The 16,812-nt window shown below is 41.3% G+C and overlaps 2 protein-coding genes across 2 annotated transcripts; one reads left to right on the forward strand and one right to left on the reverse strand.

Moving 5' to 3' along the window:
• The first annotated feature begins 3,951 nt into the window (after positions 1–3,951).
• Positions 3,952–10,935, forward strand: LOC118104739 (cartilage intermediate layer protein, nucleotide pyrophosphohydrolase). Its single transcript, XM_035151834.2, has 9 exons — positions 3,952–4,059; positions 4,770–4,934; positions 6,136–6,189; positions 6,341–6,610; positions 6,697–6,876; positions 6,993–7,298; positions 7,397–7,505; positions 7,616–7,764; positions 7,903–10,935. Exons 2-9 carry the CDS (start codon positions 4,871–4,873, stop codon positions 10,260–10,262), a joined length of 3,492 nt encoding a protein of 1,163 aa, XP_035007725.1. The 5' UTR covers positions 3,952–4,059; positions 4,770–4,870; the 3' UTR covers positions 10,263–10,935.
• Positions 10,593–15,805, reverse strand: eif3jb (eukaryotic translation initiation factor 3, subunit Jb). The gene is made up of 8 exons (XM_035151847.1): positions 15,467–15,805; positions 15,227–15,315; positions 13,605–13,656; positions 13,386–13,492; positions 13,196–13,292; positions 12,347–12,520; positions 12,165–12,238; positions 10,593–11,807 (listed from the first exon to the last, which is right to left on the reverse strand). Exons 1-8 carry the CDS (start codon positions 15,477–15,479, stop codon positions 11,679–11,681), a joined length of 735 nt encoding a protein of 244 aa, XP_035007738.1. The 5' UTR covers positions 15,480–15,805; the 3' UTR covers positions 10,593–11,678.
• Positions 15,806–16,812: the final 1,007 nt, after the last annotated feature.

Raw genomic sequence — 16,812 nt, forward strand, 5'->3', positions numbered from 1 at the left:
TATATTTGTGTCAGTATTCACATCTGTATGGAAACTCCTGTCAGCTACATATTGCAAATTGATGATGCAGGTTTAATGTCCCTTATGTACAAGTAGTAACAAAATGTAAAATACTGTTGTTGTTTTTTTTATGACTCTGGATTAACATGTTTTTTGACATGGCAACATCTTGGTTTGTGGACGTTGAGTAGAGTGTTTGTTTGTTTGTTAGCAGGATTAAACAACAACTACTGGATGTTGGTGCCGATACAGGAATTCCGTTTTTACTTTCTTTTGTGAGATGGGACATTTTCCAACATTTTCACAATTTTCCCAGGGAAAGATTAATTGATCTTGATGAAAAAAAACATAATTAGGGGACTGGTATTTATGAGTGTGTTGCTCAGATCTTTAAAAAAATCTGTATTTAGTGGATTTAAATGTGGTTTCTTCAGGGGACTGTTGGGCCTTGTGGAGGTATGAGCTCTACTGAGTGACGTTCTAGTTTTTAATGGCTTTATATCCATGTGGGAAATGCAAGAAACTATAGGTGTTGGATAAATTTCTTCAGATGTTAAAAATACTCTAATGGGGTAGAAAGTAACAGAAAATGGAAATAGTCAAGTACCTAAAAACTGCAGTTTCTAACAGGCCTTGAATAAGTGCACATCCATCACTATAAAATAAAGCTGCAGCCGAGTGATTAAGGACTAAAATGAAACACATAATTAAACTAAACATGAAAAACTAAGTAATGAAACAACTTTCTGATTGTCACATAAAATCAGTCAATTATTTTGTGTTGATGACAGATGTTGCCAGAGGTTGAATAAATGCCAGCCTGATGACAGAAAACCTCCTGTATGACAGTAAATCATACAGAAAGGAGGAAACTAATTAAAATCATCCATTCCATAAAAAGTCCTGCTTGACAGAGCTGCACAGATTTTGCCCAACATGATTTATCTGTCTGGAATCCAGTAACAGGCTGTTGTTTGGCAGAACATAAAACTGTTCTGTCTTCTTCTGTTGCCAAGAGACCAAACTTTGTGTATTTGTGTTTGTGTGTCCAACCTTGCCTCATCCTCGCTTCTTTCATATCCTTCCTTCTCTCACTTTTCCACATCATTACCCGCAACCGCTGTCCTCCCTTTTTTTACAAAGTCATTTGAGGGCCTAGAACGTGTCATAAAGTTGTCCTCACTGAACGTCTTGTAAAAGTTGGAAAAAGACATCATTACAGAAAGCTACTGACAGAGCCTGACATCCGGAGTCCATGCACTGTATACAGGCTAGTGGGGAAATCATTATCTTTTTGGAAAATGTAAGATATATTTAAGCCACTTTAGCTTTTCTCCTAAGATAAGATAATATATGATAAGATAAGATAAGATAAAATAAGATAAACTTTATTAATCCTGAAGTAAACTCTTGACGGTGCCTAATAGAAATAATAACAGAAATAAAATACCATGAGACAGTAAACTAATACTAAATTTGAGTGCCAATAGAAAGTATATCAATGATAATAGGAGTAAGTAATATGGAAGAAATATTACACATGACATTGAACATAATATGATGCTACACGTAGTAATATTGCACATGAATAGCTTTTAATTTCACAAAGAATTCACTTGAAATAGAACATAAGTCAATTTGACTGAGGCTGTTAAAAGCTGCTGTTAGTTTAGTTTGAGCCGAGACGTCTGAACCAAAGTCTGTGAAACTCACATGAAATCATTTGTAGTCTCGTGTCTGACAGACCAACATGTAGTATTGTTTTTTGTTCTTCTGTCTCCTGGTTTTCCGTTTCCTCACCTCTGCTGAGCAAAAAAACAATAATTGGTGGGAGACAAACATGAAGGGAGGTTGTAGAACGTGACTGACTCGTTTTCTGACCCTGTTTCTGCTCAGGCTGCTTCCTCCCCGTCATAGGGAGCATCGACCCATTGCGAGCACAATTTACCGTGTGCAGCCACAGATTGACCTCGATTCAAAGCTAAGTTTCCCGCTGAGACAAAGTAATTTGTCCTCTCACCTCATCTGAGACCTGAAAGACGTCTGGAAGGATGGAGGTGCAGCAGCAGGTTATAATCCTCCCTCCTGGGTGTTCTTTGCCTTGTAATTGACACGATGAGGTCAACTACTGAATGTTGTGTGGAAAAATAACAGATATTGAGGATTACAGGATCTCTAACAGACATGACCAACACAAAGTGTATTCTGAGAATCTGCCCTACGTCTTCAGATTCTTTCTCTTCGCACCAAATTCCCCACACTCATAGATATTAGAATCCCGTGTGCATGATTTTTTTCATCAAGATCCATGAGTTATTCCCTGGGAAAACGAAGACAATTTTTTGAAAGTGTGTCCGATCTTTCAATTTTAAAGGTTGTAAAACAAAATTCCTGCATCCGGCCCCTGATTTGGATCCGAAAGCTCTTCTGTGACCAAAACCTTCCACCAAGTTTCATGGAAATCCGATGTTTTTGTGTAATCTTGCTCACAAACAAACAAACCAGACAACAAACAAATGGACAGGGGTGAAAACAGCCTCCTCTGCAGAGGTAAAGAAAAGGGCCACATGTTGAGATAAACTCTGAGAATCATCACTTCTTGTGCAAGAATAACCTGGTTTAAGTGTAATAACAGAGATTGGTTCAAAATAATCTATTTATATTCCACTTTTTTAACAGTTGTGTTGCTATTTATGTCCAAACAACTGTGTCTTTATGTCAAATTGTTTTGATCTAATCCTATGTAGTTTCATTGTGTGCGTGCACTATGGAGATGCACTGAAGTTAATTACTTGGCTTTGCAATCAATGCTTTATAGTGTCTTTCAGCTCATTGTTTTGGTTTTTCCAGCCTGAGACTTGACTGTTCTGGTTCACACTTTGCCACTTTATCCAGCTGCTTTCAGTAAAGGAGCAAGAAGTAAAGCAGCTGTAAAAACAAGCAGACAAAGTCAGCAACTTGCTGATGACCATAGTGATGTTTTTAGCTTTTAAAAGAGCCTCATACTTCACTCAGGGACCAAAAGAGCAGGGGCCAAAAGAAAAGATAGCCAAAAGAGTGAAGATTGAGTTGAGAGTTGATTATGCTGCTCTGTATTTGTATGAGTGACCCTATGGTCCCACTGAAACAAGATTCAGCTTATTGCTCTTTTTACTTAATGTTCATTCTCTTTAAATCAAAATTACACTGACATGAGATTCTGTTTGAAATAATACAATCTACTCAACGATCTGCCTGTGTCTAATTTACACTGTGTGACTGCAGATGTAAAATGAAATGGCCTCTAGTCAAACAGTCGTGTAACTGTAACTGGCCTGTTTGCGTTGTGTAACACGATGCAGATGCGTAGCTGCACATGATGTATAAAACAGGAGCAGGGTGGACGTGTATTTAAAACCACATCACATTCAGTTTGAACGTTTTCAAATATTTTCTGCAGTTGAATAAATCGCTTCTGCAGATAGTCGAGATTAAATGTTTTTACTTGATGCCACAAATGTCAACATGAATAAAAAAAAATCATAAATGAAAGAATTACTGTAAATGTCCACTGACTCCTGTACTTCAAGTCTAATATGTGCTCAAAGGGGCTTTATCCAACCCACATTAAAAAGCTAATGTGCAGTATTAGGATCTCATACTGATCTCGTTCTGCTTGTTCTGCACAGTCGTGAAACAGAAACATTCAGGCTGAGGAGACAAATGCCCTGTTAGACTCAATCAGCATTGATCTTGAACACAGGGGGTCGATTTATTAACACCACGCATTTGTTACCCAGACCCCCGCCCCCCCCTGACTGTCCCTCTTTCATACGTAGCACTATTTAATAAACCATTGCGTGTCACGAGCGTACAATGGAGGTGATAAATTGTATGGATAATAGTGTAATCAAAAGACACCTTGGCTCACTGCCGAGAGGGGAGGTGGGAGAGGCAGGGGCGCTGGAGGCAGAGACGTATAAAAGAGACAGTGAAGGAGTGTGTTGGACCAGAGTGAGAGAAGAGAGGAGGAAGAGGAGAGACAAAAAAAGAAAATAACAGGATATTGCGCTCAAGAAGGTAAGTAAAAAAAAAAAAAGATTATTAAAAAGTTTATCTCAGCTCAACTGTACTTTTTATATAGGCAGAAAATATCACAGTCTAAATGCAGCTGGATGGGCCTTGTATGTACGACTAAGAGCATCAGTAAAAAAATCTACGTTACAGTTATTCTAATTTTAGTGTCTTTTATTTCAATATTGTCATTTGTAATTTGAATCATTGTCAACCTAATTAAACAATCTATTCTAACGCATGTGGCTCCTCCTGATCAAAGTTAATATACTAATTATTTCCTAAATATATATATCAATATTTTCGGTGACAAATGATTATGTGGTGAAAAAAATTGCCAGTGTACAAATGCAAACTGTGAGTGTGTGTGTGTGTGCGTGGGTGTTTGGATTGTGTTGCCAGTGTTTCGTCAGTGGATGCAGAAATGTTTGAGTGCTCCCCTGACAGATGGTGATGGATAACACAGATGTGTAATCTGAGTGGGGGGCTCTGTCCAGCCATGTTTTTTCACCCTAAAACAGAAAAGACAAAAAGCATGGAATGAATCCTTAAACACCCATTTTTCATTTGTTCTATTGTTTTATTCACTTTATTCAAGTTTAACGCAAACTCAATTGAAGTATATATTTTGGTTTAACTTCCTCATATCCAAGTGTTTTCATTTGTTTCATTTGTTTCCTCACAATCATCTGATCCTAATCTTCTCTTCCCAACAGGAGTCTCTGTTCGTGGACTCAGCCTTTTTTGAGCTCCTGGTGTGAAACGCACAAACCTGAGGTGAAAGTTCAAAGGTCAGAGGTGACGACAGAGAGTGAAAATGTCACTGAAGCCTCTTCTGCTCATCTGGGGAATCACTGCAGCCTCTGTTGTTACTGCTCAAGGTGGGTGTCTCACAAAGATGCTGAGATTTCTGTTTTTCAGTCATGTCAGTGGCAACTCATTGGAAAACATATTTTAAATAACAGTCAGATGGGGACATGTATACACAACAAAACACAAAGTTGCGCTTTGCAACACAATGAGACAGGAGACAAGGTAATAACACAGACTAATAAAAACTCTACACAGAAATATTTAAAGGTTCAGTGTGTGAGATTTAGGTGAAAGGGATCTATTGGCAGAAATTGAATATAAAATAACCCCAGTAATGTTTTCACTAGTGTTTTATCTAAATTCTATGAATTGTTGTTTTCTTTACCCTGGAATGAGCCGTTTATATCTAAATACTTTATATTTAAATCAGGAGTGGGTCCTCTCTATGGAGGCCGCCATGTTTTTTACAGAAGTCATAACTGGACAAACTAAACACCTTTTGAGTTTGAAGGATGCCACAGGTTCTCTTTCATGTTTGGAAGGGGAGGGTGAGGTGAGGGGGGATTCAGCTGCAACATGCAACTTCACCACTAGATGTCACTAGATTTTACACACTGAACCTTTAACACAGTAACGTCAAATGAAAATGTTTATGTGCGCATATGTGATTGAGGTGTTTCTACAAACACTGGCCTGCAGCTGACAGTATGTTCCTGTTTTCAGATTTATACCCAAACTAAACTATTGGCTGTAACGTTTTCTAAATCACTGTTCACCCCTGCTGTGCTTCTCTGGGACCCTGACTAAGTTTTCCCTATCAGTGAAAAGGCTGATCACCCTTTAATCAAAACTGAGTCTGTTCTAAATATAAACTAAATTTCAGTTTTTAGATTTTACAGATAGACATAACTGCACTCATATTTACATTTTCTTAAATACATATCTATATGTTTGCACAGTGAGGAAAGATTAACATTAGGTATTAGATATTGAAACATTTCAGAATCATAAAACTAATTTTGTTCACTAGAAGTTAATTTGAATTTGTCTTTAACATGTCTCACCCATCACATGTAACTTGACCAAAAGTAAATACCAAGAACTACATGTCAGACAGAGTGGCTGCCCAGTCACTTAGGTCGAATATCTGCAATTGGCAGACTATAAATAATGAGCAACATTTGAAGTAGTTACTGAAACACGTGTATGAATGCATGACACAAATAAGGCATTAAATTGGGATTTTAAATCTTGATTTGTCTGTTGCAGGATCATGGAGAAAGGACAACAGAGAGTCTGGGCCTGCTGTCTACCAGTCTGAGGGTAATGGTTGTTCTAGATTTCTAAACTAAATATATATTTAAAAGTATATAAGGTCTTTTTGTTGGTTTAGTCATTTTCCTGCCTCTAAATATACTGAACTCACTCAGTCTGAGCTGCTACTCAGAGCAATATTTATGTCTACACTCTTTAGAAAACTACGAGTGGACCACATGGTTCAACGTGGATCACCCCGGAGGTCGTGGAGACTACGAGCAGCTGGAGGCCATTCGCTTCTATTACCGTGCACGAGTGTGTGAGACACCACGGGCAATTGAGGCCAGAACCACTGAATGGATCCCAGCCCGCGACACTGGGGAGACGGTCCATGCAGATCCGACAGTGGGCTTCTGGTGCCTCAATGAGGAGCAAGGTCCCGAACGCAACTGCTCGAACTATGCAGTCCGCTTCCTCTGTCCTAAAGGTTTGTTCTTGAAGCACCTTCAAGATTCATTCAAATAACAAAATTCGGGCATGTTTGAAGATTATTTTTACCCAATTTTCCAACAGTTATCAGTGTGAACATTCAGGGTACCTGGGGCCCTTGGTCAGACTGGAGCCCATGCCCCGCCGCCTGTGGTGAAGTGAAGGTCCAACTACGCTCCAGAAACTGCCAGTCTCACTCTATGCCTTGCAGTGGCCCTAGAGTAGAAGAGAAAGTATGCAATGGACCTGAGTGCCCAAAGACAGGTGATGTGTCATCATTAAGTTGAAGAAATTCTTCTGCAATCTGATTCTTGAATAAGCAGAACTACATCTAATCTGTGATGCACTAAAGTTTGTATTTGTTTTGTTCTACTGCTTAGATTGTTTCCTGCAATGTGCGGTGGGGAAGGTGAATGCTGAGTGTGACGCATGCATGTGTGAAGAGCACATCCTGTTGGGTTCAGTACGTGGGGCTGGGGGTCTCATCGCTGAAGGAGCTACGATCCTTCGCAATGGAAAGCTCCTCACCCTAACTGACCACAACGGACATTTCCGCATCCCCGGTATCTGCCCTGATGGCAACACCACGCTGTCGGTCAGCCTGCAGGGTCACGTCACCCATAACATTGTTGTGCCAATCAGCTCTGAACGCACTTCTGTCCTCAGTATCCAGCTGAAAAGAATAGGTACAATCGATGTCTGTGGATTACAGTTCACATTACCTGCTGCAGCTGTATCAGATTAACACATGAAAAATAATTTGATTTCATCTCCAATTTGTCAGAGAAACTTCATGTGTTGAGCAAACCCGACAGCAAGGCCAGGAGGCAGGGACAAACTGCTGCCTTCTGCTGCAAAGTGGCGGGAACACCACAGCCAGACAAGTACCAATGGTATGATTTGTCATATTTGTCACTGATCAACTGTAGACTCCCATAGATATAAGATATAATTCATGCCTTTGCTTCTGCTGTCTGTCTTTGCTTGTGTGTGACACAAACAGGTTTCATAACGACAGTCTCCTGGAGAAGCACACTGGGAGCACCTTGGTCCTAAAGGATCTGCATCTTGAGCAGACTGGGGAGTACTACTGCAGAGCAAGTGGTCCATCTGGTGCTATCAAGACCAAACCAGCTTCACTCAAGGTCCTAGGTGTGTTGCAAATAAATAAATAAACATAGTAAATATACAATAATGTGAATAAAATACTATATCAGTAAATATACTGTATTTTAGATAACAGTATGATCAAACTAAATCCCAGTTTTTATTTCTGTATCTCAAACACAGGTCGAAATGAGCATTCATGTAACCCCAAGCCTCAATCCCACCACATCCGTCTTCCACATGACTGCTACCAAAACAGCACAGACTCATTATATTACGATGTGGGCAAGTGCCCTTCAAATACATGTGCTGGAAAGCTGGACAATGGCATCAGGTGCAAAGACAAAGTGGCTTACTGCTGTGGGGTGGAAAATATGGAGAAGAGGCAGATTACATGCCAAGGTTACCAACTACCCACCATGGTGGTGACTGAGTGTAGCTGCCAGAAATGTGTGGAAACCAAGTCTATTGTGCACGGTCGGGCCATTGCGGCAGATAATGGTGAGGCAATGAGGTTTGGCCATATCTTTATGAATGGAGTCAGAATCGGCCGCACGGGCTACAAAGGTACCTTCTCCATCCAGGTCCCTCCAGACACAGAGAGGCTAGTCCTGACTTTTGTGGACAACATGCAGAAATTTGTCAACAGCACAAAGGTACTTCCATTTAACACCAAAGGAGGGGCTGTTTACCATGAGATCCAACTTCTTAGAAAGAAAGCACCTGTCACCATCAGCTCAATAGAAACCAACACTTTGGAGCTTGGGGAGGTGGAGGGCCAAGAGGCAATGGTTCAGATCCAGATTCCACCCAATTCCTTTTACAAGGAGAATGGAGAAGCCTTCACGGGTAATGTCAACGCTAGTATAACATTTCTCGACCCAAGAGATGTCTCCACAGCTGCTGCAGCTCAAAGTGATCTAAATTTTGTAGGAAGTGAAGGAGATACCTTACCTCTAAGAACCTATGGTATGTTCTCAGTTGACTTCAGGGGTGAGGAAAACAATGAGCCCCTGAATGCAGGTGAGGTGAAAGTTTTCCTTGATTCTGCTCAGGTGAAGATGTCTGAGCACCTAAACACCATGAAGTTGTGGTCATTGAACCCTGATACCGGCCTGTGGGAGGAGGAGGGAAGTCTGCAGGTGGAGAAGAAAAGAAGAGGCAAAAGGGAGGAGAGAACATTTTTGATTGGTAACATGGAGATCAGAGAGAGACGGCTGTTTAACCTGGATGTCCCAGAGAACCGCAGGTGTTATGTGAAAGTGAGGGCCTTCCGCAGTGATCGCTTCATGACTAGTGAGCAGGTGGAGGGAGTTGTGGTGAGTCTCATAAACATGGAGCCGACAGCTGGCTACTCCTCTAACCCACGTGCCTGGGGACGATTCGATAGTGTGATCACTGGCTCGAACGGTGCCTGTCTTCCTGCCTTCTGTGATGAACAAAAAGCTGATGCATACTCTGCCTATGTCATGGCCAATCTTGGAGGGGAGGAGCTGGAGGCTGTCCCTTCTGCTCCCAAACTCAATCCCAACCTCATTGGAGTGCCCCAACCTTACCTGGGTAAACTGAACTACAAGCGGACCGACCACGAAGACCCACGAGTTAAGAAAACAGCTTTCAGCATCAACGTGGCAAAACCAAGTCCCAACACAGCCGAGGAAGGCAACGGACCAGTGTACCAATTTGAGAAATTGAAAGACTGTGAGGAAGCCCCTTTCAGTGCACCACACTTCCGTTTCTCAAGAGTGGAAGGAGACCGCTATGATTACAACACTGTGCCATTCAATGAAGACGACCCAATGAGCTGGACTGAGGACTACCTGAGCTGGTGGCCCAAGCCCATGGAATACCGGGCCTGCTATGTTAAGGTTAAAATCACCAGTCCACATGAGATCAATGTGCGGTCCCGCAACATGGGTGGCACCCATCCCAAGACAGTGGGCCAGCTGTATGGCCTCCGCGACACTCGCAGCATCCGTGACATGGACCAGAACACTGTATCAGCTGTGTGCTTGGAGTTCAAATGCAGTGGGATGCTGTATGATCAGGAACGTGTCGATCGAACCCTGGTGAAAGTGATCCCACAAGGAAGCTGTAAGAGAGACCTTGTCAACACAATGCTTCAGGAGTATCTGGTCAACCACCTGCCCCTGGCCGTCAACAATGACACCAATGAGTTCACTATGCTGGCGCCTCTTGACCCTCTGGGCCATAACTATGGAATTTATACAGTGACAGACCAGGATCCCCGCACAGCTAAAGAGATCGCACTTGGACGCTGCTTTGATGGCACTTCTGATGGCACGTCTCGCGTCATGAAGAGCAATGAGGGTGTGGCGCTGTCGTTCACCTGTGGAGATCGTGAGGTGACACACCAGAGTGCTTTCCAGTCCTTGCAGAGCTCTCAGGGTCAGACAGTGACAAGTGTGGTGAGAGGCGAAGGCAGGCAGAACCGGCGCCGGCAGAGAGCCAACGCACCTCGCAGCAGTCGTAGACGTAGCACCAGAAACCCCACAGGAAAACGTGCAGAGGCCAAAAACTAAACACTGAAGGTCAACATGGAGACCAAATGAATACCTCCAACAGACAGAGGTGGATAGTGTGAACCTTCTGCTTTGATACATTTTATATTGGCTTGTATTTTTTTTCCCACGTAACTAAACAAATAGGCCTTGATTTCTTGCAGCTTCTTCCCAGGACTGTTCTACATTATTTTTGTTAGATTTTCAACTGTACTGTGGTAAATATTTACTTGAAACTGTAAATAGAGTATTTAAGACATGTGCCTTATAAACAGCTATCAATGAGCTGTTGTGTTAATACATGTAAGATTCTTGCAGTAAGGTTATAAACAAAGACAGAAAAACAACTTGTCCTTTTGACCAGTGGTTTATTAAATTAGATGCTTATAAAACACTGCAGATGCTGTATTTCCCATATTATCATGATCATAATCCAATTGTGCATGTAACATTGAAACTGGTCAACTGTTAGAAAAGAACAGGAGAAATATGCCCCTTTCAACTAACTGTAGCCCATATGAAGACATGGTGGGGTGAAGCCCATAAGCCCCCGCTCCTCATCACACTTGATACAAGCCTGCAGAAGCAATGATTAGGAGACCAGTTGTAGAAAGTTAATCCACTTGCCTGATCTATACTTTTTCTGCATTAGTATAAATCAAATTAGTAAATTGCTTTTGTCATGCAAGAAAAATACCTATGCTCCAAATTTTAAAGGATATTCCAGAGATGTATCAAGAGAATGGCTGTGAAGTTTTAAAGTCACATTTATTATACTTGTTTATCCCTTTTATCTTACAATGAATGTCACGTGCTCTCTGTAAAATTACAACTATTACTTACATGTTGCATCGGTCTCAGAATCACCCACAATGCAACCTTTCCGGAGATAAAGATGAAGTATGTACTGAATAATTGTTCTGCATTTGGCAACCAAAGTTATAGATACTATATACTTTCCTGTAAGAGACCCATCCACAGGTAAGTGAGACCTATAATATATACATGACATTCTGGTTTAGGAATTTGCATAGAACCTTGTGTTTCTATGTCAGTACACCTATAACTGCAATACTGTATCTGCCATTTTGACAGGGGCAACATTCAATAAAAAAAAAATGAGCCCTGCAAAACTCAGACAACAGCAGTTACAATGTATTCTTCATTGTTGAAGCTGGGTCACCCAACAGATACTTAATTATTATGAGTGTGTGAGTTGAGGCTGAATGAGACAGAGAAAAGGCAATTCCATATGTATGAACATAAAGAGTTGGTGAGACTGGGTGCTCCCTGGTATAGTCCCTCTGGTCATTGAAGCAAAATGAATGGGGCAACACATAGTTCAGATTTTCCAGGATGGCACTGGACAGCATGAGAAGGTACAGCTGCGTTTCTGAGGGTGGGGAGAAGGAAAGGGCAGTAGTGATGGAGCCAGTGTCACATAAAGTCCTCGTAGTCTTGGGCGTAGCCACCATCAAACGATGCATAGTCAAGGTCGTCTCTCAGCTGTGCTTTCAAACCGCCTCCAGCTACGACCCCCTTCTTCTTCTTCTTCCCTTTGTTTTGCTGTAATGGCAAAAAAAAAAATTCACTTTTAAAAAAACATAAATGATGAATAATTACATATTTGCAGCAAAAAGCCTTTCTAGTTTGATCTGAGAATTTAAGAATGAACAATGCAAAGAACTAAATTATTCATGTGTATTCAGCTGCTAAACTTACATGTTACATGTTTCACTTGAATGAATAAATACTGTATAGCACTGTTGATTTAAATTACATAAACCACATGAATGTTTAAGAAGAAACTTGATGAGCACACATCAAGTGACATTGCAAGGTGAACAGCACCCCCTACTGAATATGAACAGATCTAAATTTACGTGCGAGAAAACACAAGTTTAAAAGCATGCATCATCTTACCTTTTCTTGTTTCAGCTTTTCACTAAGCAGAGCTGACAGGGAATTACTGACTTTCTTCATGTCATCTACTTCCACTGTAAGAAGAAGATGAAAAATAAGTATTAGACAAACCTGTTTCGACAGAAATCGTGTCAATAATCAACAATGTTCAATGAAATCTAGTGATGAGACGCGGAGCTTACATGAAATACAGAGTTCCCGAAACAATGAATCCAAGAAACTTGAATAATGCACAGATTTTTCAAACTGGGTTATTTTTTCTTTCAACAATTTCTCAAACTCTGTGAAGTCGTCTTTGGAAGATGGACACATGGCATCGATCCCAGTGACACTGTTCGAAGTGCTGCTGCCGATACCTGCACAAAAATATAAAACATTAAAAGATAGTTCAATATTTCTTTAGAGGGCACAGAATCACACAATACTTAAAGAATTCTGTTTGTTATATTTACGCTTGGGTCATGGGATAGTATTTTTTTTAAACATAGAATATCAATATTACTATGCATCGCGAACAACCAGTGCTTTAAACATGATCACGTGATCTCTGCAGCAGAGTTAATACATCACTTCCTGCCTCTGCCTGCTGCTCCACCTCTCACCTGAATAATTGAGGATGTGATGCTGTTGTGAACGTGTCTGTTGCAAAACCTCCCAGTGTGTTGTGCATGTGTGAAAGGAACCACAGATCAAGTCTGTAGGCAATTCTCTGGATTTTACCATTAGGTCATGTCTGAAAACTGCTATACTTCTCGTACACTTGATTTATGCCAACATTTCAAAACACGCTTTTCTACTTTTTATCAGTTTTATAATGAGTCTGGAACAATTGTAATGAAAACTGTCAGATGTTTTTTCAGAACACTGAGCCTTATATTGTATACATTAATTATAAAAACTTAAATTTACAGTGTAAACTTTACATTAAAATATTATTTTGTAATAATAAAAAAAAAAACCCCCATTATTATGGTTTAAACATTGTGGAGGACAGATTATATTTTGTTTTTCCTGAGCAGTGATTGTCTTACCAAAAGTATCTTTTGCTAGCTCCAAGTCTGCGGCTTCCTGTAATTTCTGCACTCTTAACTTCTCTTCGAGTTGTTCTTCGGAAGTGAGCTCTGCTTGCTGTAATGACAAATACCACAAAGTCAAAATTAAAAGTGAGGGGACTACTATTTTATGTATTATACAAAAAACTGTTAATGAAATGGTCCTTACTTGATCCTGCAGCTCTTTCTCCAGCTCCTCCTGTTGTTTTTTCTTTAACCGATTTTCTTTCTCTTTGATTTTCTCACTCAACTTTTTCTTATCAGAAACTTTCGTCTCTGAAAATGAAAATAGAAATACACAAAAGGTAAATTTGCTGAAGGCATGTAATTTAGCCATTGATTTAAATACAATAAATAAGATTTTAACAGGTTAAAATTAAATACATACCCGATTTTTTCACATCTCCATTTTTCTCTTCCTCCTCATCATCCCAGTTGTCCTACGAATAAAAGGAGGTGGCATTATTATAATTTATAATGATTCTACACAGGCAATTTGTGTAAAAGCATGATGTCAAATAAAGGCATCACAAGTTTATATAATAATCATTTGGATCACTACAGCTGCAATGTGAAATTTGTATTACATATTTTGATGTTGTACAAATGTATGTACAGGTCAATGAATTTCTACAGCTTTTATAATTTTTGTTTGAGAGATTTAAAGAAATCCTTTAACAGGGTAAAATGACTCATTGCTTTGGGATTTTTTTAATGAGTGGCTTAATATAAACCTTCCATATTGTGAGATACATTATTATTGTAAAACATCAGTGTTAGAATAAAATATTATCTGACAAACTGAATACTTCACAAACTAAATGGTCAAACGGACTCTAGAACACAGATACATAATTCAATGAGCTAACACAGGAAAGCTATTGTATTTTGGAGCAGGTTCTAATTACAGCAGTAACTCCAGACGATCCACTTGAGGGTTACAAACTCATTTCATGTGAACAATTGGCTGTGTTCGCTCCTGGTTTGCCACGAGCATCGCATCCTGCCAGCTGAATAAAACCAGCTGTGGCACGGAGGACATGAAATCATCAGTTTCTTTATTTCTGCCTCCATATGTGACTGAACTCCCGAACAATTGAAGAGGCCTCCACCAGCACTTTCCCTGGGTCAATTCTCGGAGGTTTCCGGACAGTGGCCGTGTCCCCACTCAGCTAAAAACAACCTGTGACTTCCCCACCAGGAGAACAACTGTCTCCCGTCACACTCGTGTTGTAAAAGAGGGAAACTTCCAGGCCTCGTTCTTGGATCGGTTGAGTCATCAAACCCAGATGATGATTTCATCTGATTGCGGCTCGAGTTGGTTAGCAAGCTAAAGCCGCCTCATGGTAAACGGAACTAAAGCTGTGGGACAGGACTCGAATGTCGATCTCATATACTCACATATCCCAACTACCTACAGGCAACTGGGAAATAACCAGCAACATTAATTAAATACTCCGAACCAATAAAGTTATCGACGCTGTCGTCGAGGTTGAAGATAATTTTGCGCGCAAGCTAACGGGAGCTGGTGGGTTTGCTAGCTCAGTGGCCCGGGAGGAGGTTAGCTTTAAGCTAGCTTATCCTAATTTAGCCCGGCTGTCAAAGGAGCTACATCGCCGGCTGTCAGCTTCAGAATAAAAAAATAAAGGTTAGGAATTATTTTAAAACCAATCCACTTTGCTGGTAGACTAACACACACCGTGGTTCATGTTCGCTTTGAGCGCTAAAACCCGAGTGTTAGCCCCCGTCGGTTTAGCTGGAGTTAGTACAGGCTGCCCGTTGGAGCCACATGAGTTAGCGTAGCTAGCTAGTTAGCGCGGAGCTAACACAGGCTCGGGGGTTGACAGGCAGCCACAGACCGCGGTGAAGCATGGCACCAGAGCCGGGGCGGCAGAACTCGGACCCGCCGTTAGCTCCACACCCACCGGACCGGCTAACCGCGCTCTGACCGTTCACCTGAGTCCGACCCCCCGCTCGGACCGTGTGTGTTTGTTCGCCACGTTAGCTCACTTTAACATCTTCCTCTTCGTCTTCCCCTTCCCATTTGTCCACCACTGCCGCCTTTTGGAGCTGCTCCTCCGGCTCGAAGCTGTCAGCGTCTGTAAAAACGACAACATGAGATTGGTTAGACCGATCCACATCTACCGAGAGACCTCGACACGAACACGGTGTCGGGCGGTTAAAACCGGAGGAGACGGAGTGACAGTGGCCGATGTACAGACAGCTATCCTCTCCAACTTAGTTTCTTACCCCAGTCCGCCATGTCGGCTGTGTTGCTTGTGTTTGCGGTAAGGGCAAGCTCAAATCGTGGCAGCAGTAGCCCGTAGAGGCACTTCCGGTATCATTAGAAACTGCCACTGATATGTAAAGCCTGCTGCCGCTGATGCCACACTGTTTAAATGCTGCTGCCGCTGATGCCACACTGTTTAAATGCTGCTGCCGCTGATGCCACACTGTTTGGCCTCTTTCTTTGTTTGGCTTCTGCCTTTGTTGTCACGCTGTTAGGAGGCAGCTGTCACTGCAAATCGCGGCAATGGCCTTTACAAATCAGTGGCAGTTTCTGTTGCCACCGGAAGTGCCTCTCCGAGCTGCCGCTGCCTCGACTTGAGCTTGCGGTCTCTCTGTGTTTGACAGACCGTCGGTGGAGTCAGTGCTGCAGCCCGCTGGCCACGTTCAGGAACAGCTCGCACGTGCTGGACGTCACTGTGGGTTTATCTAATGTCCTCAGTGCCCCGGACTCCTGCAAGTAACAGGAGCCCGAGCAGCCACCGCAGCTTCTCCATTTCACCACATATGACCAGGCCTGGTGTCAGACACAGCCCACACCATGTTTATACCATTTATTTATTAACAGGGAGGAGGTCAATGTTGGACTTTTACAAGTTTTATTGAAAATGTCAGAATACTGTTTCATTATTCAAGATTCCAAACTTTACTGTTTGGATGTATTGATATATATATATATATATATATATAGATAGATAGATAGATAGATAGATAGATAGATAGATAGATAGATAGATAGGTAGGTAGGTAGGTAGGTAGCCATTATTAGACAATAACGTTTTGAATCTTGAATAATAATGTAGGCATTAATGGAAATATATGTTTCACTGGTGTATGACACACAAAGTGGCAGTGGGAATAAAATGTGTTTTAAACAGCCCCTCTGTGCACAGGAGACTCTGAACCTTCGCCCTGATGGCATCATCTTCAAAAAGTCATATAACATAGTAAATAGGAGTTGTGAAAGGAAAGTGCAAAAACAAAAATGCTACATATTTAAAAAATCTAAAGTAATTGTTCTTATGTTGATGCATCAGTATTAAAAACCCTACAATGTGTACCACTGTATGTTAATATGCTTTCAAAAATAATGTCTTGAATAGTTTTTATTTTTCATTAATTAAAAGTCATAGCAGTATTTAGAGTAAGCACACTTTCAGCAGCAATTATCTAACACACACACGTTGCTCCAACTTCTGTGTGTTCATGTGATACCAGACACACTCCATGATGTGGAGACCAGGGTTGTGTGGGAGCCACACCAGCTGGTGCAGGACTCACTGTTCTCCTTGTCACTGAACATAGTTCTC

Source organism: Hippoglossus stenolepis, chromosome 1 (assembly GCF_022539355.2).
Source record: "Hippoglossus stenolepis isolate QCI-W04-F060 chromosome 1, HSTE1.2, whole genome shotgun sequence".
Lineage (NCBI taxonomy): Eukaryota > Metazoa > Chordata > Actinopteri > Pleuronectiformes > Pleuronectidae > Hippoglossus > Hippoglossus stenolepis.

Coding starts and splice junctions, on each gene's coding strand:
- LOC118104739 (XM_035151834.2), top strand. CDS start 4,871: ATGTCACTGAAGCCTCTTCTGCTCATCTGGGGAATCACTGCAGCCTCT. Junction 4,935..6,135: donor CTCTGTTGTTACTGCTCAAG/GTGGGTGTCTCA, acceptor TGTCTGTTGCAG/GATCATGGAGAAAGGACAAC. Junction 7,506..7,615: donor CAGCCAGACAAGTACCAATG/GTATGATTTGTC, acceptor TGACACAAACAG/GTTTCATAACGACAGTCTCC.
- eif3jb (XM_035151847.1), bottom strand. Junction 13,657..15,226: donor ACGAAGAGGAAGATGTTAAA/GTGAGCTAACGT, acceptor TTTTATTCGTAG/GACAACTGGGATGATGAGGA. Junction 13,493..13,604: donor TGGAGATGTGAAAAAATCGG/GTATGTATTTAA, acceptor TTTCATTTTCAG/AGACGAAAGTTTCTGATAAG.